The sequence below is a fragment of the Notamacropus eugenii genome, chromosome 1, assembly GCF_028372415.1.
Source record: "Notamacropus eugenii isolate mMacEug1 chromosome 1, mMacEug1.pri_v2, whole genome shotgun sequence".
Taxonomy (NCBI): domain Eukaryota; kingdom Metazoa; phylum Chordata; class Mammalia; order Diprotodontia; family Macropodidae; genus Notamacropus; species Notamacropus eugenii.
In genome coordinates this window covers 324,284,443-324,310,943 of record NC_092872.1, presented here as the reverse complement: position 1 = coordinate 324,310,943, position 26,501 = coordinate 324,284,443, and the positions used below count along the sequence as shown (strand labels likewise).

Sequence of the window (26,501 nt, the reverse complement as noted above, 5' to 3'; positions counted from 1 at the left end):
TACTTGTGGAATAAATAGACTAATACAAGGAAATGCAAATAATTAAATACAAGATAATTTGAGAGGAAAGGCAGTGGAAGTTGGATTCATTGAAGATTTCATAGAGAATGTAATATTTGAATTGTGTCTTGAAGAAAGAGAGGGATGCTTCAAACTGGGGATGGGGAGGTAGTGCTTTCCAGGCCTTACAGAAAGCCACTACAAAGGAATAAGGTATCATATATAAGGAATATAGAGAAGGTTAGAAATATGAGGGAGTAATATACAATGAGGCTGGAAAGATAGGTTGTGGCCCATTTGTCAGTGCCTTTAAAAGCTCATGAGGATAGTTTATATTTGATGTTAGAGATAACAGGGAAACAATGGAGTTGAGTGAGTGGGGTTTTGATATTGTCAGAACTTTGGTATAAACATTTATGTAAGCACTACTATGTGCTGGACACTGTGCTAAGCACTTAACAAATTTTATCTCATTTAATCCTCACAACAACCTTGCAAAATAGATTGTTATCCCTATTTTACAGTTGAGGAAATTGAGGCAAACCAGAGGTTAAGTGATTTGCCCAGGTTCACATAGCTAAAAAGTGTCTGAGACCAGATTTGAATTCAGGTTTTTCTCACTCCAGGCCCAGGGTTCTGTCCACTCCCCCAACTTACTGCCTCATATAGGGTTTGATTGATGTGAGGAGAGACTTGAGGCAGGAACTCCAGTTAGGAGAATATTGCAGTAATCTAGGCAAGAAGTGATGAAGGCTTTAACAAAGTTGGTACCCATATAAGTAGAAGAGATTTGATGGGAGAAATGTTCTGGACAGAGACATAGCAAAAATTGGCAATTAATTGGATATGTGGGAAGGAGGAAAGCCAAGGATAATGCTGAGATGCCTTTGACAGAAATAGGGAAATTTAGAAAAGGGGAGGGATTAGGGATGGGAAAAATAAATGAGTTCTGTTTTAGGCATATTGAGTATGATATGTCTTAAACTTCCAAAAAGTAGTTTATGTGTGATCGAATCTCAGGAACCTCATGGATGTGTATATGTATTTTTCATTTATGTATCTCTATGAGTCATCTGCATAGGGATGATAATTAAATCCACAGAATGTGTGATCAATGGTGAATCAGCAAAGGAAACCAAAATATATAGTTAAAGAGATTGAAGTAGAAAACCAAGAGAGAAGAGAATATCCAGGAAGAAAGAATTTGACCGGTGTCAAATGCAGGACATGAAGTCAAGTAAGCTGAAAACTTAAAAGGGAAAAAAAAGATTTAACAATTAAGAAATCATTGGTAATGTTAAAAGAAACAAGTTTCAGTTATTGGAAGCCAAATTGTAAGGAGAAGAAATGGTGACAGTGAGTATGGCAGGCAAACAGAAAGTAAAAAGGTTTATAAATCAAAGATAGCAGGAGGGGAAAATTTACCTTAGGTCAGTTTGTAAATTGATCCACAGACACTAGGGGGATCTACTCTGGAATTTACAACTAGCTGGAAAACACTTATCATAAACCAGTCATTTGACTGGGTTAAATTTTTGGAGGTCTCAGCTAAATTTCACAATAAAAGAAAAGTTCCACTTACATGACTTTCTTTCCAAATAAACTGGCCACTTTGGAGCCAATAGAAAAGAAATTTAAAAATTACGACAACATTAAATGTAGAGTGGCATCAGATAATCCAGGGAATCCCAATGCCTTTTGAAGACTGATAAATGACTGTGCCTCTGTACAATGGGATGACTGTGCCTCTGTACAATTCTGTATAATTCATTATATGTCTGACCAAATCACAATAAAGGAAGAATTTTAAATGTAGATACATTTATAAAAGAGACTGTCTCAACCATACAGAAAGAAAACCATTCCATAAATGCAAACACCTAAGGAGGAAGGGAAAAAATGAATTTATTTTATCTTATACCATCAATCATAGATATGCCTCTATGAGATTTAGAGATCATCTTCCCCATTTTACAGATGAGATAACTGAGACACAGAGAGGAGGTGACTTGCTCATTGGCCATAAGTGTTAAATTTTTTTTTGTATATTTGAGTATCTTTTATGCCATCTTGCCTGTGATTTAAAAATTTATTCATACAACCCACTTGATGTCTGCTATTTATCATAATTTTCTTGGGTGCTGAAAATAAAAATGAAGAGCTGAGCTGTAGCATTTTTTCATTTTATTTTTTTTTTACTAGATCCCAAGAAAAACTGTGTATGACCAATTAAATCACATCTTAATTTCTGATGACCAGCTGCCTGAAAATATAATTCTTATTAATACTTCTGACTGGCAAGGACAGGTAAGGAGAAAAACACTGTTGTTTATATCATTTTATCCTTTATTCCTTCTAAGGTTTGGCTCTGGGGTAGGGAAGGATAAATAAAATGAGAAAATACATGCAGATTATCTTCTGGTATGATTGAACAAGATTGTTTCAGATCTTCTCTCCACTACTGATAATACCTAACATAATGCTCTCTCTGTATAATGTATGGCCTGTAATTGATTTGACCCACCCTTCCCATCAGATCTGTTTCCTAATGCCATACAAAGTGAATCTCCTTTATCCCAGCCACATTTCTAGCCATTGGAATCTGACCTAGTCTTCACATGCTCCCTTGTCATCATTTGCTTACCACTTTTGTCCAGAGATGATTAATTTCAACAAACATCAAATGTATGTGCTAGGTGCTAAGGATACAAAAACACAAGTGAAACAATCCTTGGCCTTGAGGAACTTACATTCTCTTGAACAGATAGAACAGATACACAAAAAAGTATGATATAAGGAAAATTCATTCATGTCTCGATTATTAAACTATAAGTTCCTTGAGGCCAGGGACTTACTGCGTCTTATATAACTTTGTATCATTCATAGAGCCCTGGACATAATAGGATATGTTTTTTTGAATGTGAGAATTGGTTGTTTTAATTAGAACAAAGTATAATTAAATCTAATCAGAGCCCAAATCTAAATCCTATTTGATTTATTTTCCTTTGGTATAAAATGGGGGTTCTTGCAGGGAGAGACTTTGAGTGAAAATTTTCTGAGAAGATTTATTCTCATGTATGTGGGTATACACAAAGAATTCTCTATATGTATATATAAGATTGCATGTGTATATGTTAATACAAGATTTTATGTATACACATACGTGTGTGTGTGTATGTGTGTGTATATGATATTGTTTAATCTTAGTTCCTTTCAGATGTCTTACAAAAGCACACCCTCCCAGTGGTCTGCACATGTTCTTCTGCAGATATTCAGGCAGCTTTCAGTACTATTGTCTCACGGATCCAGAGATAGTAAGTCCTTAAAATTCTTCCTTTGATCAACCTTGAATTAAGTATATCATTTCTATAGAAATCTATTTTAAATAGGAATTACTTCAGTGTGAACTGTTGGCTGTCCTGTTACTTAACTTTCTTTCCATAATCTTGACACAAATTTTTTTCTTGGGTGGATAATAATGATGTCTTTTCTTCCCATGGAAATTGGTTAGAAAGCTGTAGATATTCATGTCAATAGGAGCTTCATTCCTTACTACAAAATAGATGCTTTCAAGTATGTGGTGGACAATGGTTTTTTCCTTTCAGGTCTGTTAAAGCACACTCCTGAGCATAGTAGCAGCAAGTCTAGGGATGGAGATAAAATGATACTATTCTTCACATAAATCTCAATTCACAGCAAATGGTGCCAACCATGTTTCAGCAACAACTCTCTTTCCTGTCTGGAAAATTTCCACAGAAATTGCTGCGTCATCATCAGTAGCAGAGGTTTCTGGCTGCAACCCTTAAAAGTACTACTTGAAGGACATGCACTGAGAGATTAATTCCTTGCTTCACCTCATTCATCATGATAGTAGCCACAACCAATGATCAACCACTCATGCAGTCACCACCTTAGTTCAGAATCTTATAACCCCTCACATAAACTGCTCCAAAAGCCTTCTAGCTGATTTGTCTACTTCAAGTGTCTCCAGTCCATCCTCTACACTGCTGCCAGTGTGATTTTCTTAAAGCACAGATCTAATCATTCCTCCCCAACACTCCTGCCAGTGTCTCCCTATTACCTCTATAATCAAATGTAAACCTTTCTGTTTGACACTGAAAGCTCTTCTCAGCCTGACCTCTCTTATTATGTTTCCAGTTGTTTTAGACATTACTTTCCTCTACACATTACTTCCCTCTACTTCCCTCTGTATGCTTAAGCCATACTCATCTACTTACTTTTCCTCACCCATAGTGTTCCATCTTCCATTTCAGCACATTTACACTTGTCCCCCCATGCCTGAATGCTTTCTTTCCTTACTTTCACCTCTTAAAATCCCTGGCTCCTTTCAAAACTCAGCTCACGGACCATATTCTGCAGAAGACCTTTTCGGGTTCAGATTTCTGTGAGGCTATCACCCGTGTATTCTGTATAAATCTTGTATGTTCTTTTTTATGTACATGTTATTTCTGTCACTAGGATGTAAACTCCTTGAAGACAGGACTGTTTTTACTTTTTCTTTATAAACTTAGCACTTAGCTTTGTCGTATATGAAGCACTTAATAAACTGAAGAAATTTGCTACAAATTTTTTTGATATCTTTGCCAGTGGTACCTTGTAGTGTAATATTTTTCTTTCCATAGTAGTTTCCTTTGTTTTTGCTTTTCCTGAAATCATGATTGTTAACCCTTGCCTTTTTTACTTCAACTGAAGCATATTAAATTCTGCTTCAGTTCTGTATTTTAACTCTGTGCATCTTTTTGTTTCAAGTGTATCTTTTATAAACAACATATTGGTGGATTCTGGTTTCCAATTCATTGTCCTTCTGTCATATGGGTGAGCTCATCCCATTCACATTCACAGTTATGATTCCTGTGTATTTCCCTGTATCCAACTTTCTTATTTTTTTCCTGCCTCTGTCTATCAATCTCTCTCTCCGTCTCTCTCTCTCTTCTCCCCTGCTCTTATTTTATCCTATTCCTCTCCAAAAGCCTATTTTGCTTCTAACTACTGCCTCCTTTAATCCACCCTCCCTTTTATCAAATCTTTTCTTTTCCCCTCCCCTTCCTAATTCCATATTGGGTAATTTACATTTTCGTGTGTGTGTGTGTGTGTGTGTGTGTGTGTGTGTGTGTGGACACACACACACACACACACATGCATATACATATATTCTGCCCTATTTGAACCAATTCTGATTAGAGTGAGGTCTAACCATTGCCTGTCACCACCACCTCATTTTCCCCTCCATCGTAAAAGCTCTTTCTTGCATACTTGTTTTGTGTAAGAAAATTTTCTCCATTCTATCCCTCCCTTCCACATTTTCCCATTGCATCCCTCTTTCTTACCCTTTCATTTTTTTTGGAGATCATTCCAACCTAATTGACCCATATTCATGCCCTCTATGAAAATGTATTTTATCTACCCTAATAATGGTAAAGGTTTTAGGAATTGTATTTTTCATTTTCCCATGGAGGAATGTAAACAGTCTAACTTTGTCCCTTATGATTACTCTTTCATTTTTATCTTTTTATGCTTCTCTTGAGTCTTATGTTTGAATGTCAAAATTTTATAGCTATAAAGCTCTGTTTCTGGTCATTTCATCAGAAATGCTTCAAAATTTTTTATTTAATTAAATATCAGTTTTTTCCATGAAGGATTCCCAGTTTTGCCAGCTAAGTTATTTTTGGCTATAATAGCTCTTATGCCTTGCAAAATATCATTTTAAACCCCTTGCACTTTTATCATGGAAGCTGCTAAATCTTTGGTGATCCTGACTGTGGCTTCACAATATTTGTCTTATTTCTTTCTGGCTCTTTTCAGTATTGACCTGGGAGCTCTGAAATTTGGCTGTAATAATCCCGAGAGTTTTCATTTTAGGATCTTTATCAGGAGGTGATCACTGGATTCTTTCAGTTTCTGGTTTTTTCCTCTGGATTGCCCACTTATCCAAATCTAAATTTTAAAGAATTATTTTCTTCAGTTAGATTTTGTACTTTTTTCATTTGGCCGGTTCTGCTTTTTAAGGAATTCTTCAGTCAATTTTTGTACTTCCTTTTCCATTTGACCTATTCTGCTTTTTAAGGTATTATTTTCTTTAGAATTTTTGTGCCTCTTTTTCCAAGCTGCTAATTATTTTTCATAATTTTCTTGCATCCTTCTCATTTCTTTTCCTAATTTTTTATTGTACCACTCTTTTTCTTTAACTCTTCTATTAATTCTGGTGGAGTTTGGTCCAATTAGCATTTTTCTTTGAGGCTTTCTTGGTAGCTTTTTTCATATTGCTCTCTTCTAAATTTTTGTCTTGGGCTGCCCTGCCACCATAGTAGTGTTTTATGATCAAATTCTTTTTTCTGTTGTTTGATCATTTTCCAACCTATTTTTTTTTTTACTTTTAATTTTATGTTAAAGTTGATCTCTGCTCAACTAGGGATGAGAAGGCACTCTCCCAAGCTTCAGGCTTTTTCATGCTATTGTTTTCAGAACTAGTTCTGGGGATCTGCAAATTTTTAGTGATTCCAAAGTAGTGTGGTCTTGGGAGAGAAATGGTCCACTGCTCTCCTGCTCTTTGCTCTGATCTTTACCCAGCAAGGGTTTCTGGTCCCCTGCAGCCATAAGTGCTAGTGCTCTTCTTTACTTTGGAGCTCTGATCAGGCCCCTGCTCCCTTGTGATAAACCACCAGTGCTTCTCTCCAGGCTGTACCTACAACCCAGAACTATACATGGGTAATTGAGTTGCCAGTCAAGTCTAACTGAACTAAGTGCCAACTAAAGGTCCCCTGTAACCTTCTGCTGACCAGTTGTATGACCCCTCCTTACCTTCCCTGGGCTAAGAGTTGCTGAAGCTGTTGCTGCTGCTGCAAGCCGCTGTTGCCACTGCCTCATATGTGGGCTCCAGACAGGCCTTCACAAATTTTCTTACTGACCTCTTAAGTTTTCTCAGGCTGGAAAACATTTTCTTGGCTCTGCCACTCCAAAACTTGATTTAAGGTATCATTTTAAATTTGTTTGGAGGGGAACCTTGGGAGAGTTTAGCTAGGTGGCTACCCCTAATCCACAGTCTTGGCTCTGCACTAAAACAGCAAGAAATGTTAAAACAAAGTCCAAAGACTGAAAAATTTCTATGGAGTGTGATATATCTATCTTATGTCAAAAGCAAGTAACCTGGCAAATAGATCAAGGAAAGGTAATCTAAGAATCATTAGAATAACTAAAAGCTTTGATAAAATAATAGAGCCTAAATACTACATTACATTACATTTCAAGAAATCATAAACATAAACTGCCCTGATCTTTTAAACCAGAGGGCAAAATAGAACTAGAAAGAATCCACCATTTATTGCCAATAAGAAATCCCAAAATAAAAACTTCCAGGAACATTATAGCCCAAATCCAGAGCTTGAAAAACTTAAAAGTATTAAAAAACCATAATCAGGATCACTTGTGATTTAGCAGTCACTACCTTAGAGGAAATGGCAAAAGAGAGAAGACCTTGGAATACAGTATGCCAGAATGCAAAAGATAAAAACGTATAATCAAGAATAACTTACTCAGAAAAACTGAGTATGTAATCCTACATGTTGGGAAATAGACTTCTAATGAAATCAAGGACTTCTAATCATCCCTAGAGTAAAGACCAGTTGAGTAGAAGCTAAATATGAATGAGTAATCCATAATGGACAAAACAAGGAGAAACTGTTTACTTTCTAATATTTGGAAATTATGGATTTATCCTTTCAGAACTGTATAATCATACTGCATAATCATAAGAGTTCACAACCCGAAACATAGAGAATATCAGAGCAGCTAAAATGGACAGTTTTGGTTACATACAGTTAAAAAGTTTTTGTTCAAACAAAATCAATGCTGCCAAAATTAAAAGAGAAGTAAGTAAAAGCAGGGAAAATTTGCAGTTCTTTTTGTGCAAAAGAAATAGAAACGGAAGGGTGTAGTTTTAGAGAAACCTAGTAAGATTTGTATTATTTAATGATTCTAAGTGAAGTGTGTGGACCCAGAAGTACAATTTAGGCACTAACAATAGAAATGCAAAGAAAACAAATTTCAAAGACTTAGAAACTCTGATCAGTGCAGTGACCAACATGATGCTAGAGGACTCATGATTAATGTGCTACTCACCTCCTCACAAAGAGAGGTGGTAGACTCATTGTTGATTGAGACAAATGTTTTGTTTTGTTTTTTGCGTGACCAATGACGGGAATTTGTTTTGTTTGACTGCATTTTTGTTGCAAGGGTTTTGTTTTCTTTCTTTTTCTAGGTGGGAAGGGAGGTAGAAAGGAAAGAGGTGAATTTTCATTAAATAATTTAAAATTAATTATGTTTAAAAATAACAAGCATATTTGGCAAAACTCCTAAAAAGTACTTATTCTTTTCAACACAGTATGTGAAACATAGTACGCACTTAATTAAGTTTGTTGCTTGATTTCAGTTGTAACTGCAATTCTCAGCCTCCAAATCCAGTGAAGATTGCTGTTGCTGGAGCTCAGAACTATCTCAGTGCTGTATTGAGGCTTTTTGTGGAACAATTGTCTCATAAAACACCTGACTGGCTAGGTTATATGAGGTTCCTGATCATCCCATTAGGTAAGTAAGAAATCTCATGTAGCTCTTAGCATGTTGTATTATAATTATTTGCATATGTTTTTTCCTTCTTAGACTATAACCTCCTTGAGGGCAGGGGCCATGTCTTATTTGTCTGTGCATATCCTCTAATGCCTAACAGTTTATAATTGTGCTTTAATAAATCAGTTTATTGGATTTGAGTAAAAAAGTTAGACTGGTTTTGTCTAAGGATTGTGTGTTTGTATATACGAGAGGAGGAGTGTGGGTGGATTTTCAAGAATGTTCTTATTTTTGTGGGAAAGCTAGGTGGCAGAGCAGATAGAGCATCATGCCTGGAATTAAATTCTGACCTCAGAGTAGCTGTGTGATGCTGGGCAAGTCACTTAACCCATTTTGCCTCAGTTTTCTTATCTATAAAATGAGCTGGGGAAGGAAATGGCAAACCACTCCAATATCTGTGTAAAGAAAACCTCAAATGGGGTCATGAGGAATCAGACATGACTGAAAAAACAACAAAATAGAATATGCTTACCCTTATAGGTAAGATTTTATTAAAGTAATATTCTCTTTATTTTCTACTTCCAGTCCTGAAATGCAGAGTGTTAATAATGCCTAAATTCTCCAAATGTGAAGTAAAATACAATGTTAATTCTATTAGTTTCTAAATACTTTTTTAAAAATATAAGTAATCTTCTGATAGGATCAAGTTCCAGAAATGTTCCACTAGGAAATTTTTAAGCTACTAGAAGTTACATATAATCACAACTAGTCAGTGATCAAAACTGCCACTAGGCAGCTCCAAGACACACAATAGTCTCTCTTTAGTAAGCTTCTGCTTATGTTTCCATGAAGAAGATCTGCCATATGTGAATGCCATACAAGTCTTGCTACTACAAGTCAACCCTTCTGCAAAGCATTTCCTGCTTCTTAGCTGGCAATACACCACCTCCTGCATGTCTACCTCAGTTTCCTAGGACACCAGGAAGTGAGCTGGCACATGCCAAGTGAGCAATTGCAGGCTGTGCCAAACTCACGAGAGTCAGCCTTGAACTTTCTAATCACCAGCTTTTATCAGTGGACCTCATTGATACTCTACTGGACTCCTCCAATAATTAGCATTCTCCCATATCCTCTTATCTGACCTCTCCCAGTGTTAATAAATCATAGAGAACTCTCTCTCTTCTGTGTTCCTCATCTCTCGTCACTCAGATGCCTTCTGCCACTGTGTTCTCCTTCACTTCTGTTTCACATGAAGAAGTGGCCCTCCTCCTTGCCCTCTCCATGCACAAGTGATTGCATTCCATTATGTCTCCTTCAACAGACTGCCACTTCTTTCATCCCTACTATTTCACTAATCTTCAACCACTGCCTGTCTACTGGCTGTTCTCTTGGCTACAAACATGCCCATATTTCCCCCATCCAAAAAAAAAAATTCTCACTTGATCCTTCCCTTACAATATTCTCACTTGCTGTATTCTATATCTCTCCCTGTTTGTGGGTAAACTCCTTAAGAAAGCCATCTACAAGAGTGCTTTCACTTCCTTTTCTTTCTTTTCTTAACTCTTTACAGTCTGACTTCTTATCTCATTAAAATGAAACTTTTCTTTCCAAAGTTACCAATGATCTCTTAATTGCTAAATCTAATGACCTTTTTTCAATTCTCATTCTTCTTGACCTCTACATCCCTTGACACTGTCAAATCACTTTTTTCTCCTAGATGCCATTCTCTTCTCTCTCTTCATTTTCATGACAGTATTTTTTTTCCTAATTCTTCTCCTGTCCAACTCCTTTCTCCTTTGCTAGATCTTCAAACATATCATACCATCTAACCATGAGGGTTTCTTCTCTTCTCTCCCACCCATACTATTTCACTTGGTAGTTACATCAGCCCCATGGATTCGGTTATCTCTATGCAAATAACTCTCAGATCTTTTTATACAGATCTAACTTCTCTCCTGATCTCCAATCTCACAGTTGCCTATTGGACATCTCAAACCATATCCCATACACATTTAAAACTCAAAATATCAAAAGCTGAACTAATTTTCTTTCCCCTAAAACCTTCTCCTCTTCCTAAGTTCACAGTTAACTGTCTCTCAGGCTTACAACCTGGTTATTATCTTAGACTCCTTGCTTTCTCTCATTCATCCTATCCAGTCACTTGTCAAGTCCTCTTGTTTCTCCCTTCTTAACATTGTTCATATATTCTCCTTTTCTCTCCTGACATTGCAGCCACCCTGATACAAGCCTTCATCCCTTCATGTCTAAACTATTAGAAAAACTGGCCAATCTCCACTCTAAATCATTCTCCAGTCAGTTCGCAAATTGATCTTACAGTTTGCTGGTCCAACCACATCATATTGTTCACTAAACTCCAGTGGCTAACTGTTACCTCCAGGATCAATATAAAATCATACGTTTGGCTTTTAAAGCCAAACCATAATCTGGCATCTTCTTACCTTTCCAGTCTTCTTAAATGTCATTCCCCTCCACAAACTGCAGTACAGTCACTGACCTCCTTGCTTTTTCTCAGTCATGACATTCATATCTTCCAACATTTAGCACTTATCTTCAAACACTTAGAAGGGTTTTATCTGACTGTCTTCTCCCACTTCTTGAAAACTCTTCTTACACCATATACAAACTCCAAATGGATGCATGATTTAGACATAAAGAATGACATCATAGACAAATTAGTGCAACTAGGAAGAAATGACTTGTCATTTCTATGGATAGAAGAAGAGTTTATAACCAAAAAGAGATAGGAAGATCACAGGAGATAAAATAGACAGCTTCAATCACATACAAATAAAAAGATTTTGTGTAAACAAAACTAATACAGAGAAAATTAGAAGAGATGCAGGTGAGTGGGGAAAAATGTTTGCAACAAGTTTCTTTGATAAAGAAAGGTATAATTTATAAGATAAGTCTAATGTTTCTAAAAACTGAGTCAGAGTCACAAAAAAGAGCCATGCCATCAAGTGTTCCTCTTCCATGTTCAAGAATTCCAAAATTCCTTTATTCAGTCATATTTTATCTTTCCATTTGTCCCTAGGACTTGCTCTTCCTAAACCTACTCTTTATTCTTACCATCATTTTCAATCTTTCCATCCCTCAGTAGTTTCCCAGGCCATTATCATTGCTCAGGATACCTCCTCCCTTCCCATTCTTGACTCGTCTGTGAACCAGCTCACTTCTATACTTTCTTCAACTCCCAAATCTCTTGTCCCCTTATCCATCACTAGTTATACCTTGCCAAATTCCATTACTTATCGTATATTCCTGAATAGAACTGAAGGAAATCATGAAAGTTAGCTGACTGTATCTCCAGATAGATGTACTCTCTCTAATTTCAACTGAGTCCTTATGCATATCCATATATCCTGCTACTCTCCCCTTATCATATCCCTGATTCATTTGCTGTAGCTCCTATTCCAAATATTCTTTTGTCTTCTTGAGCCTTTCTTTACCCCTCCTCCCAAATCTCTTTGCAGAGGTCCTGGCCTCATATTTTACCCTCAAAATTGACTTTATTACCACAAAGCTGCTTTTCCTCTCCTCCTCATCTCACATCTCTTGAATTTAATTCCTGTCTCTTCTTCCATTAAGAAGTGACTTTTCTCCTTGCCATAGGAGCATGTAGGGTATCCAGGGAGGACTGGCGTCTCTGGTGTGAGGGCTTGCCAAACCATTTTCTGGGTTGCTCATCCACCTTTCATGTGTACTTTTCACCCAACTCTTAACTCTAAAAAGCTATTCGCATGTGCAGCAACCATACTCCAGTAAAATGGTCTCAGTAGATACTCTAAACCAGATTTTGGGTAATTGATGGACCTCAGACCTGTTCATGAGTTAGGGGAATGTCTACCACAAGCATGTAAGCACTTCCCCAAGCAGAATGGGCAGATGAGAACAATTTGTTCCAACAACTAAGAAAGCAATGTAGAGCTTAGAGTTTGATCAAACATCAAAGATGCCAAAGTCATCTATCACATCCTGGGCCATGGCTGATTGTTCTGACTTTTGTCTTGCCACTAGGCTTCAGTGACTCCAAAAGAAAGAGTGAGACTGATGACTTTGTGCATTTCTGCCTCACTTTAATCCACTTCACACATAAGTCAAGCCATCATTGCAAAATATCATTAGTCTTCCTCAGAATGAAGGACAATATATGCTCTTGATCTCATCTTCTCTAACTAATCACCTCCATTATGTTCCCCTCTCTTTTTCTAATCTTCAATCTGTACATATATGCTAGCCCCTTCCCTGTTGCCGTTAATCATACCCAAGTTACTTCATTCTTTAAAAAGAAAAGGGAAAAAAAGCCTCACTAGATCCTGCCATCTCCACCAGTCATAATCCTATACCTGTCCTCCCCTTCTCAACTAAACTTGAATAAGGCATCTACATCCAGTGCTTCTACTCTCTTCTAAATCCTGTGAAAACTGTCTTCTTCTCATTATTCAAATGAAATTACTTTCTTCAAAGTTTTTAATGATCATTTTATTGACAGACCTTTTCCTATTTTTCCTTGACATCTTTGCAGCATTTGCCACTGTTGACCACCTTCTTCTCTTAACTCCCTGCCTAAAGTCTCTCAGCATTCCAGTCTACCCTCCACACAGCTGACAGTGATTTTCCAAAAGCATAGGGCTGATCATGTCACCTCCATACTCTATTAAATTCCAGTAACTTGCTGTTATCTCTAGGATCAAATAAAAAAACAAACTTGTTCCCTTAATAATTATACTTCTATTCTTTGCAATCCAGCCCCTTCCCATCCTTTTAATATTCTTACACATTACTCCCCTCTATACACTCTACTTCATATTCAACCGTACTGATATACTTACTATTCCTAGAACATGATGTTCCATCTCCTATGTCCATGCATTTGTACTAACTGTCCCTCCTGCCTGAAATGCTCTCCCTCCGCTGATCTCTTGGAATAAATAGTGGTATCAAACTCAAATAGAAACAGATCCCTGCAGCCCGTATTTTGACTTAGAAACAACAGATTAATGTCATCTATGTTATGTTGTATTTTTAGTTCGTTTGTTAAACATTTGGTTCCAGTGGCACTCAAGTTTTACAGATTATAATAGTTGGCACAGTTTGACACCTGTATCCTAGAATACCTGGTTTGCTTTAATACTCAACTTAAGTGCCATGTTCTGTAAGAGACCTATCCCAGTTCCTCTGACTTCTAATTCCTTCCCCTCTAAGTCACCTTTAATATACCCTCATGTATTATATACTTATATGTACTTATTTATGTATATAATGTCATGTACCCTCATATGTTACATGCTTTCATGTACCTATTATGTACGTAGTATCTCCCACATTAAATGTAGTTCCTTGAAGATAGAGACTGTTTTTACTATTTCTTTGTATTCCTAGTAATTAACACAGCCTGTCACATAGTAAAGCACAAATAGAGAGCCTGGTAAACTAATAAATGTTTGTTGATAAGTGTAGGTTAACAGCTTTGATTTTCACTTTTTTCCTAGAATCACTCTGCTATATTTGTGCTAAGAATGGTATTAACACCTTTATTTGTGATTTGAGTAGAAATATTGTCGTGATAAACACTTAACTTGTTTAATTTTCAAATGGCACTTGTAAAATCTGACTTATCTCACATTTTCTCTTATAACTCCAAAAACAAATATAAAGTGCATCGACCTACTGAAAGAAGTAATATTTTGGTGCCTATCATTTTTTTAATGAGCTCTGAGAATTATAAATTGTATAGGAAAGAGCGTCTTCCAGAAGACTAATTGGAGATGAACAAATTGACCGTGAGAATAACAAACTAACCTGAATAGTCACAGTGTTAGGTGTGCTAGGAAAATAGCCATTTAATCTCTCTTTCTTTACAAATGCTGTTATATTTTGTTGTTGTATTTTGTTTTGCTATTGTATTTCATATTCGTTAAGTGACTCTTAGTTCATTTTTTTTGCTCTAGGTTCTCATCCAGTGGCTAAATATCTTGGTTCTGTTGATCATCGGTATAACAACTTCTTCCAGGATTTGGCCTGGAGAGATTTGTTCTCTAAACTTGAAACACATACTGCTGGTAAGAAGTTTTTCCTTATTAAGCACTAATGCAGCAGATGATAGGAATGTTATATATAGGTAAAAATGCAAAGCAATAGGAAATATTAAAGACATTGCTTTTATAAACCCTTGCATACATAAAGTACTAGACTCTTCCTCTAGACTTTCATCTTATTTTTCTGTGTTTCTCTTCAGCATCACATCTTTTCTCACAAATTCTTGTTGACCATTAGAATAGTATCACAAAATCCTACCTTTGATAACATCTCCTCCAAATCCCCTTATGCTTTAAAGCTTTAATAAAGTAATGCTTTAAAACTATAGTCACTGAAACTTCTTTCTCCAAAGTAACCTCAATTGCCAAATCTTAGGGTGTTTCCTCTGTCATGATCTTTCATGATCTCTTTGCTTCATTTGGCCCTGTTGAACCCTTTCTCCTTCTTTATACTGTTTTTTTTCTTTCTAGATATTCATGACACTTATACTCTCCTGTTTTTCTTCCTACTTACCTAATTGGTCCTTCTCTGTCTCCTTTATGGCCTTTTTTCCCTCTCTCTACACCTTTCTGTTGGTGATCTCATTAGCTCTCAGGGGTCTTGTTATCATTTCTCTGCATATGACTCCTAGATCTATATTTCTAGCTCTATTCTTTCTCATGAGTCTAGTCACATATCACCAACTGGACATTTCAAATAGGATATCCTGTAGCTATCTCAAATTTAGCATATACTGAATAAAACTCATCTTTCCCCCAAATATACCCTTCTAGCACACTTCTCTATTTCTTTCTAAGGCATCACCATTAATTATTTCAGTCTTCTGTGTTTATAACCTCAATGTTACCCTTGATTTGTCACTCTCCCTCACCCTGAATATCTAACTAGTTGCCCTATTTTGCTCTTTCCCTTCTCTCCACTTAGTCAACCATTATCTCAGTTTAAGCCATTTTCACATCTCAACTAGGTCATTATAATAGCTTCTTAATTGACATTCTTGCCTCAAGTCTGTTTCTACCTAAATTATTCCTAAACGCAGATATGATTTTCCTTAAGTGCAGATATGATGATGTCATTCACTTACTCATTTTATTCCAATTTAATGCTTCTAGGATCAAATATAAATTCCTTTTTGGCTTTTAAAGTTTCTTCGCAGCCTGTCCCCTACACTTCCAGTCATATATCACATTACTCCCCTGCCTGCACTCCACAGTCTAGCCTAGCTGACCTCTTTCTGCCCTTTACACATAGCATTTCATTTTCCATCTCTCTACCTTTCAACCAGTTATCCTTCATGCAAGAAATGCATTTTCTTCTTGCCTCATCATATGGAATCATTCTCTTCCTTCATTACTCTGCTCAAGCACCACTTTTTTCTAAATTAAATGTTTCTTAGCCTCCCCTCTACTACTAGTGACCTTTCTCCCTAACTGCCTTGTATTTATTTTGTGTTTATTCAGTATATATTTATATATATAGGTGTTCTCTCCCCCAGGAGACTGAGAACTGGAATTATTTGATTTTTTTGTCTTGTATTCCTAGCACCTAATACAATATCAAAGACATAATAGGCAAAATAATAAACATTTGTTATGCAAGTGTTATATGCCAGGCACTGTCCTAAGTGCTACGGATGGAAAGAAAAGCAAGCCCTCAGGGGAGGGTTGGAATATTAGGGGTTAAGAAAGGATAGTTCCTGTCAGAGGTGCATCAGGGAGAAGTCCAGAGGAGTAGTGCAGCTGGCTAACAAATGAAGACAAAACTGGCCTCAATGTCCTCCTTCAGAGGAGGGAGGTCCTGAAAGGACTTCTGCACCCTCCAATCAGAAGGAGAGAGTTCAAGAGCTGAAATGATATTCCTGAAGGAAGTTCCTGGGGCATAGAGAAGACCAGAAAAATGCTTGTTTATTGGTTAGTTGAAAAGTAAGCACTAATTTGATTTGCATGTAAAGGAAAGCTATAGACTCATATTGAAGTTACACTTGTGAAAATATCTCTAATCTTTGCCCTCAAACAGCTGCTATTCAAAATTTCCACTGGTAATCTTATTTTCACACTAATACTGATAATCATACTCTTAGATATAGTCATCCACTGGCCTACTTGATATTCCACAAACAAGATACTCCATTTCTCAACTCTGGGCATTTTCCTCTGGTTGTCCCTCATGTTTAGAATGTTCTAACTACTCCAGTTTAACTAATGATCTCTCTGGCTTGCTTTTAATTACCAACCAAAATCCTACCTCCTACAGAAAGCTTTTCTCAACACTTATTAATTCCGTTGCCTTCCCTCTATTAATTATTTCCATTTTCTCCTGTATATAGCTTGCTCTGTGTGTGTGTTTGTGTGTATGAGTATGAGTGTGATTATCTGTGTGTATTTAGTCACCCTGAATAGCTCCTTGAGGGCAGGGAGTATCTTTTGCCTCTTCTTGTATCCCAAGCATTTAACACAGTAGCTAGCGCATAGTAATTGCTTAATAAATGTTTACTGAATTGAAAATTAATAGCATGTAAATTTTGTGCAACCTTACTCAGGAGTAATCCTGATTGTATGTCCTTTTCATTCTCTTGCAGTTCAGGAAACCCCAGATATTGTATCCAGAATAACACAGTACATTGCAGGGGCTAACTGTTCCCATCAATTACCAATTGCAGAAGCTATGTTGACGTATAAGCAAAAGAGGTAAAATCTGTTATTAATCCTTATTCTAGAAATGGCAGTGTGGTAAAAAAAAAAAAATGCAGTGAAACATATGTAAATAAAATACAAAAACTGACTGATCCAAAATAGTAAACTTTCTTTGGGCTGAGTATTTCCTTTGTAGAACACTTTCAAGGAAATGTGCCCCAAGCCTACCATCCTGACACACAAATACATTAGAGTTGGGTGTAAATTACTTGGGACAAAGCATAATAATTAAAATGTATTCACTCATACAGGAAACCTTGCAATTGTTACATCTTCAAAATGTTTTATTATGTCATGTCCCCCATTTCCTCAAATGATTTGTTTTACATGTGACATTAAATTTACAAAATTTTGAGACATTCTTTAACTTTTGATCATGAAACCATACTTATATTCATAGAATAATAAGTGTAATTTTAGCAAACAATTCATTTTTCCAATCTAGCCTTGATTATATAGCTTCTCAGTTTTCAATTGAGTTTAAATCATATGAGTTCTCAAGTCATTAAAGTGTATTTATCTCCTCTTCTGTTGTTAACCTTTCATGACATGTGATGTAGTCCAAGGTTTTGTTCCAATATTCCATCTCCATTTGGGAATTTCTGTAATTCTGGAACTATTGCGCTTCTCAATATATCAGAATAATTACCCAAGTTTTTAATTTTCTCAGTGAGAACAATACTTCCAGACCTATTGGAAGAAATTCCCAAAAGATTTTTGAGGTAAATGTTGTACTGTCTGATGAAGACACAGATCTTATAGGCACACCTGGTCTTCTTCTAGATGAATCTCATCAATAAAAATTACCTTTTTCCATCTTTAATGCCACAGTCTTTATATTATTTTGCTTGTGACAAGTATTTTTTCTTAATAGCAACAATTAGCGATATTTAAAAAAATTTTTTTTTACTAATCTTTATATTCTTCCAACTTCAAGGAGCCCTATGTTGCACTACAGAGGATCAATAACAACCCCTCTAGATGCCAGTTCCTCTGAAGGTCTTCACTTTGTTTCTGAGGCTGTTTCATAAGAATAATTTTCGGTGTTGTCTGTCTTTCATTTTTGCCTGCATTTTCTTTTGCATTTTGGTGTGACATCCTGTTTCATTGTGAGCTTTACTGATCCCTGAAATGCTTGACCATTCCCATACCGGTAACTGAGAATCTCTAGCAGTTGTTGAAATATACTATTTAAGAACTAGAACTCTTACATTTACATTGTTCTGGATACGGTATCTGGAGTTTTCTATATTGTTGTAGAATTTTTTAAAAAGAAAGAAAAAGAATCAAGATCATTTCCTTTAAGTGAAACTCTTTCATAAAAACAGAATTAAAAACATAACAAAAGGGAACAAATTCTATAGATTTGTGCAGTCTGAAATCTACCTGTCAGTCGACAGAACTGAACAAAGGTGGAAATATCAACTCAATTCAGTTTTATGTAGTCAAAATCGGATGTTCTGAGTTAGCCTTATGACAAAAGAGGTATGACCATTTCTGTCACAAAATAACATCAGTTAATAAACGTTTTATTAGCCTCCTATGTTTCAGGCACCGTGCTATTTAGATCTTAGATCTTTAAGAGTACAACATAAGACAAAAGAAGATTCCCTGCTCTCAGCGAGCTCACTTTCTGATGAAACCATATCAGAGTAATTATTTGTCCTGAGCCATTTGCACACCATTGTACATATATTTCAGAAGGAAATTAGGAGCTACACAGATATGGAAAGGTAAAAATGCTTTACTCCTTTGTTTCTGAATTTCTGTTGATAAAACAAGCTCCTTATAGTTGAATTCAGATAATTTTTTTGGAGAAACTAGTATATTAAACACAGATACATACATACCTACCTACATACATACATACATATATATTTCAGATAAGATGTTTGAGTACCATTTTCATGATTGGGAAAATCTGTTAACCATATCAGAGCACTTGTTTTCCTGATATCATATCAAGGACTAAGTTCTTTGGAATTCTTTTACTCTAACTGGAAATCATAATAAAAGAAAAAAGAAGAGTTTTTCTTAGATAGCTGTACTGTATTTACAGGGTTGAATTGTAAGGTAAAATCTTGTTCTTTTTCTCTTCCTTAAATGGATTGACAAAGGCTTATATATTATCCTGAATTATGTCTCTTTTCCCATCACTTCCTAGACAGATATCACAGAAATGTTCTATGAGATTGGATGAAAACTGCCACTGGACTAAAACCAACCAGATTAGCCCAAGGACCCTCTTCCCCTTTGTCTAAGTGAGCTCCCTTTCATTATGACTGTAAAAGGTAATTTCACCTCCCACATATCATTAAAAAGGAAAACCCTTCCCAGTAGTTCTACCACTTGGTCCCCAAAACCTTTCTAGGAAGGAGCTGTCCAAATCATCCTTGGATGAAAGAATTCCTGCGAGTCAAAGGGGTATGTGAACCATTTCCCTGATTTGTACAGAATCTTCTGAGAGGACAAAAACTTTAAGTACTAGGCAACCATACACAGAGAATGTTGTTGATGGTGAGCTAGGACTGTATTCCAGAAGTATTCCATCTTAATCAAGTAAGTGCTCCCCTAGATGCAGTGAATGGCTGGAGTGGAGAACACTCCCCCTTTTTGGAGTAGTGCTGATTTATCAAGGACACAGCTTTCAGGAGACAGGACACGCACACCACTTTGGAGTGTGATGACAAAAGCCAACGTCCACTTCAACTTTCTGTAATATCAGATGCCTGAGAACAGTATGGAAGATGGAAAATCCAGTGAATGTGATGCTAATGGGCTCAATGTCAGATCTTCTTTTCAATAAAATGGGTACATTAATTAGAGTCAATGGTACAAAGTCCACAAGAAAGAACAATGTGTTCTATAAAGACCTTGCTAGTGATAGTGGCTTCATTGGTGTGATAGAGGGTCTGAATCTCATTCCTCCAACTCTGCTCATAGTAGCAAGTTGGGTCTCTAGAAGGTAGTTTTCTACTGCTCTTCTCATGTTTCTTGGAGTAAATTTGCCGGATTGGAGAATATTTTTTCTCAGTTGATACTACTGGACAGTCAGAGTTAAAAGTTCCCTCTATGTAGTGTAGCTTTCTGCTGGATTCCTTATAGAGTGTTGAAGGTGCTTTTAATCAGAGCTTCTATTTTGTCTTCAGTGTATGTCTCAGTTCATGATAAAGATGCTACCATTAACCACTGCTATTCCAAGAATACTTTTACTGTCATCAGTGGAAAGTCTCATTTTCTGACCTTTTAGACAAATGAAAAAGAGGTTATTTCTCTTCTTCCTCCCTACCAAGTCAAATTCTTCTCAGCCAGTGTATTTCCTTTTTTAAAAAAATAAGTTAATATCTTTTTTTGTATTGCCATAATTTTTCCTAGTATCCCTGACCATCTCCCTCACTGAGAGCCATCCTGTTTAACAAATTATATTCAGTACTATTTTATTTTTTCCCAATTACATGTAAAGACATTTTTTAGCATTCATTTTTACAAGATTTTGAGTTCCAAATTTTTCTCTCTCCCTCCCTTCCCTACGCTCTTCCTAAAATGGTAAACAATTTGGTATAGGTTATATATGTGCAGTTATGTATTTCCATATTAGTCACAGTTGTGAAAGAAGAAACAGACCAAAAGGAAAAAGCCACAAAAAAAGTGAAAAATGTGTGCTTCAATCTACATTCAGAATCCATCTGTTCTTTATCTAGATGTGGATAGCATTTTCTATCATGAGTCCTTTGGAATTGTCTTGGGTCATTGTGTTGCTGAAAAGAGCTAAATCATTCATAGTTGATCATCACACAGTGTTGCTGTTATCATGTACTGTGTTTCCCTGGTTCTATTCATTTCTCTTGTATCCATTCATACAAGTGTTTCCAGCTTTTTCTGAAGTCAGTTTGCTCATTATTTCTTATTACACAATAGTATTCCATTACACCCATACCCTAACTTGTTCAGCCATTCCCCAATTGACAGGCATCCCCTCAATTTCCAATATTTTGCCACCATGAAGAGCTGCTATAAAGATGTTTGCACACCTGGGTCCTTTTCTATTTTTTATGGTTTCTTGGGATACAGATCTAATAGTGGTATTGCTGGATCAAAGGGTATACACAGTTTGATTGCCATTTGGGCATAGTTACAAATTGCTCTTCAGAATGGTTTGTTCAGTTTACAGTTCTACCAATATTGCATTAGTATCCCAGTTTTCTCATTCCCTCTCCCAATATTTATCATTTTGGGGTTTTGGCATATTAACCTATCTGATACGTGTGAGATGACACCTCAGTTGTTTTAATTTTCATTTTTCTAATTCCAAAGTAATTTAGAGTACTTCTTCATATCACTATTGATAGTTTTGATTTCTTCATCTGAAACTGGCTGTTTATATCTTTGACCAGTTATCAGTTGGGGAACGACCTATATGCTTATAAATTTGACTCAATTATCTATATGAGGCATGTATCAAAGATATTTGCTGTAAAGGTTGTTTCCCAGCTTTCTATTTCTAATCTTAGTTGCATTGGTTTTGTTTGTACAAAAGATTTTTAATTTAATTTAATCAAAATTACCTATTTTATATTTTGTAATATATCACTTTGTAATGTAGCTTTTCTTCTCTATAGATCTAACCAACAATTCCTTGCTCTTCTAATTTGCCTATGGTATCACCTATTTTGACCTTATCTTGATGTTGGTCTGTGTCTAGTTTCTTCCATACTATTTTCCAGTTTTCCCAGGAGTTCTTGTCAAATATTGAATTCTTATCCCAGAGGCTGTAGTCTTTGAGTTTATCAGATACTAGGTTACTATGGTTAGTTAATACTGTGTCTTCTGTGTCTAAACTCTTCAACTGATCCATCATTCTGGGGAAATGAGCAAAAATCAGAAAAAGAATCACATTATAGAATCTTAAATTGGTGACAAGGAAGACCAAAATATACTAACAGAAGAAGATAAGAGAATCAAAGCTCCTACATCCAAAGCCTCCAAGAAAAATATGAATTGGTCTCAGGCCATGGAAGAGCTCAAAAAGAATTTTGAAAATCAAGTAAGAGAAGTAGAGCAAAAATTGGGAAGAAAAATGAGACTGAAGCAAGAAAATCATGAAAAATGAGTCAACTGCTTGCTAAAAGGGATCCAAAAAATGCTGAAGAAAATAACACCTTAAAAAATAAACTAACCCAAATGGCAAAAGAGATCTGAAAAGCCAATGAGGAGAATACCTTAAAAAAGTAGAGTTGGCCAGATGGAAAAGGAGGTCCAAAAACTCACAGAATAAAATAATTACTTAAAGATTAGAATGGAGCAGATGAAGTATGCATTTTACACTTTCCCTCCTCACCAGTGTTTTGCTTCTGTCTGTGGCCTCCCATTTGCCTTCCCTTCTGTTAGTCCACTCCTAATCTCCTCCTTTCCCACTTCTCTCTCAGGTGAAATAGATTTTTGTATACAACTGATTGTTTCTATTATTCCCTCTTTGAGCCTGTTCTTATAAGAGTAAGGTTCAAGCTAATGGCTTTATGAAAAATCAAGAAATTTTAAAACAAAACCAAAGGAATAAAAAAATAGGAGACAATGTGAAATATCTCATTGGAAAAACAACTGACCTGGAAAATAGATCCAGGAGAGACAATTTAAAAACTATTGAACTACCTAAAAGCCATGATCAAAAAAAGAGCCTAGATATCATCTTTCAAGAAATCTTCAAGAAAAACTGCCCTGATATTCTAGAACTAGAAGGTACAATAGATATTGAAAGAATCCACTGATTGCCTCCTGAAAGTGATCCCAAAAGGAAATAATGTAGCCAAATTCCAGAGGTCGCAGGTCAAGGAGAAACTGTATCAAGCAACCAGAAAGAAACAATTCAAGTATTGTGGAAACACAATCAGGATAACACAAAATCTAGCAGCTTCTACATTAAGGGATTAGAGGGTCTAGAATATGATATTCCAGAGGTTAAAGGAGTTCGGATTAAAACCAAAGATCACCTATCCAGCAAAACTAAGTATAGTACTTCAGGGGGAAAAAAATGATCATTCAGTGAAATAGAGGATTTTCAAGCATTCTTGATGAAAAGACCAGAGCTGAATAGAAAATTTGACTTTCAAACACAAGAATCAAAAGAAGAATGAAAAGTAAACAGGAAAAAGAAATCATAAGGGACTCACTAAAGTTGAACTGTTTACATTCCTACATGGAAGATAATACTTGTAACTCTTGAGACTTTTCTCAGTATTAGGGCAGTTCGAGGGATTATATACATATAGTCAGAGGACAGAGGGTGAATTGAATATGAAGGGGTGATATCTAAAAAGATAAAATTAAGGGGTGAGAAAAGAATATATTGGGAGAAGGAGAAAGGGAGAAATAGAATGGGGTTAACTACCTCTCATACAGAAGAGACAAGAAAAAGCTTTTTCAGTGGAAGGGAAGAAGGGGGAGGTGAGAGAAAAGGAGTACACCTTACTCTCATTAGATTTGGCTTAAGGAGAGAATAACATGCACACTCAATCTGGTATGAAAATCTGTCTTACACTACAGGAAAAGTAGGGGGGACAGGATAAGCAGGGGGTGGAAGGGATGGCAAATGAGAGGAGGGGATAATTAGAGGTTAGCACTTTTGAGGAGCCAGGAGAGAGCAGAATAAATGGGGAGGTGGGATAGGATGAAGGGAAATATAGTTAGTCTTTCACATCATGACTGAGTTCTTTTTCTGGATGTAGATAACATCTTCCATCAAGAGTTTTTTGGAATTGTCTTAGATCCTTGCATTGCTGAGAAGAGCTAGTTAGTCTTTCACGTCATGACTGAGTTCTTTTTCTGGATGTGGATAACATCTTCCATCAAGAGTTTTTTGGAATTATCTTAGTTCCTTGCATTGCTGAGAAGAGCTAAATCTATCAAAGTTAGTCATTACACAATGTTTCTGTTACTGTGCACGATGTCCTGGTTCTGCTCACTTCACTTAGCATCAGGTCATGATCCACTTTTTCCAATTGGTTTTTAATCTATCCTTCCACTGCCTTTTGTTGAATTTAATTTTTATTGTGTTATGATCCTAAAAGGATGCATTTATTATTTCTGCCTTTCTGCATTTGATTTTGAGGGTTTTGTGCCCTAATACATGGTCATTTTTTAGGTCCCATGTGCTGCTGAGAAAAGCTGTATTCTTTCCTGTTCCCATGCAGTTTTCTCCAAAAGTCTCCAAATATCTAACTTTTCTAATGTTCTATTCACCTCCTTAGTTTTTTGTCTTTTTTCTTTTTTGGTTGGATTTATCAGTTCCCAAGAGGGAACAATTGAAGTCCCCCCACTAGTATAGTTTTGCTATCTATTTCTTCCTGTAACTCAGCTAACTTCTCCTTTAAGTATATGGATGCTATGCCACTTGGTACACATAAGTTTTGATATTACATCATTGTGTATGGTACGTCTTAGCAAGTGTACTTTCCTTATCTCTTAATTAGGTCTATTTTTGCTTTTGCTTTGAGATGAGGATTATTTTACTTCAGCTGAAGCATAGTAGATTCCACTCCAGCCCCTTACCTTTACTCTGTGTGTCTCCCTGCTTCACGTGTTCTGCTTTTAAACACATTCCAGTAGGATTTTGTTTTTTGATCCCCTCTGTTGTTTGCTTCCATTTTATGTGACAGGTCATCCCATTCTCATACACAGTTATGATTACTGTGTATTTCCCTCCATCCTATTTTCCCTCATTTTTGTCCTCTCTCTCCTTTTACACTTTCCCTCCAGTGTTTTGCTTCTGTCTGTGGCTTCCCATTTGCCTTCCCTCCTGTTAGTCCACCCTCCCCCTTACTTAATCTCCTCCTCTCCCAATTCTCTGTCAGGTAATACAGATTTTTGTGTAAAACTGATTGTTTCTATTGTTCTCTCTTTGAGACAATTCTTATGAGAATAAGGTTCAAGCAATGATTATCACCCACCTCTCATCTTCCCCTTCGTTGTAATAAGTCTTTCTTGCCTTTTCATGTTAAGTAATTTATTCCATTCCACTTTACCCGTCCTTCTGCACCCAGTGGATTCCTTATTCTCAACCCTTAATTTTTTATATCTTTACCTCAAATTCACCTTATGCCCATACCCTCTGTCCATGTTCCTTTTAGCTACAGTATTAGTAGTACAGTTCTTAAAAATTACAAGCATTATCTTCACATGTAAGGATGTAAACAGTGTAGCTCTATTGAATCCTTTATGTTTTCTTTTCCATTTTTTATGCTTCTTGATATTGGAGATCAGATTTTTTTTTTTGTTCAGTTTTAGTCTTCTCTTTATGAAAGCTTGAAATCCTTCCATTTCATTGAATGACCATTTTTCCCCTGGCAGTATTATGCTCAGTTTTGCCAGGTACATGATTAGTGGTTGTAATTCTAGCTCCTTTGCCTCTTGGAATATCGTATCACATGACCTTGTATCTTTTAATTTTGCATCTGCTAAGTTCTATGTAATCCTGATTGTAGCTCCTTCATATTTAAACTGTTTCTTTCAAGACACTTAAGCATGTGCTATTTTTTCCTTGGCCCGATATTTGTGAAATTTAGCTATAATGTTCTTTGGAGTTTTCATTTTGAGATCTCTTTCCTGAGGTGGATTCTTTCAATGACTATTTTGCCTTCTGCTTCCAGGATATCAGAGCAGCTTTCTTTGATAATGTCATGAAACTTGCTATCCAGGTCCTCCTTTTAATTATGACTTTCAGGTAATCTAGTCATTCTTATATTAACTTTTCCTAGATCTGTTGTCTAAGCTGATTGTTTTTCCTATGTTATTTTCCTTTTTCTTCTAATTTTCATTCTTTTCATTTTGCTTGGTTGATTCTTGAAGTCTTATAGAGCCATTAGCTTCCACTTGCCTAATTCTAATTTTCAGTGAATCATTTTCCTCAGTTCCTTTTTGTATTTCCTTTTCCATTTGACCAGCTGTACTTTTTAAGAAGTTGTTTCCTTCAGTGGATTTTGCATCTCCTTTTCCATTTGGTCAGTTCTGCTTTTTAAGCAGTTTTCTTTTTCCAAGCTATTGACTCTTTTCATAATTCTCTTGCATCACTCTTGTTTCTTTTCCCAATTTTTCTTCTCTCTAATTTGATTTTTAAACTCCTTTTTGAGCTCTTCCATGAATTCTTTCTGGGCTTGAGACCATTTTCCTTTGGGA

The 26,501-nt window shown here is 36.2% G+C and overlaps 1 protein-coding gene across 6 annotated transcripts in view; it reads left to right on the top strand.

Moving 5' to 3' along the window:
* The window catches only part of PACS2 (phosphofurin acidic cluster sorting protein 2), a 193,099-nt gene that overhangs the window by 116,748 nt on the left and 49,850 nt on the right, over positions 1–26,501 (top strand). For all 6 annotated transcript variants that reach the window (XM_072629677.1, XM_072629676.1, XM_072629679.1 and 3 more), the window contains 5 exons: positions 2,203–2,307; positions 3,208–3,314; positions 8,447–8,601; positions 14,553–14,663; positions 17,219–17,327. In XM_072629677.1, the coding sequence (XP_072485778.1) occupies positions 2,203–2,307; positions 3,208–3,314; positions 8,447–8,601; positions 14,553–14,663; positions 17,219–17,327 (587 nt within the window). The remainder of the gene's footprint in view (positions 1–2,202; positions 2,308–3,207; positions 3,315–8,446; positions 8,602–14,552; positions 14,664–17,218; positions 17,328–26,501) is intronic.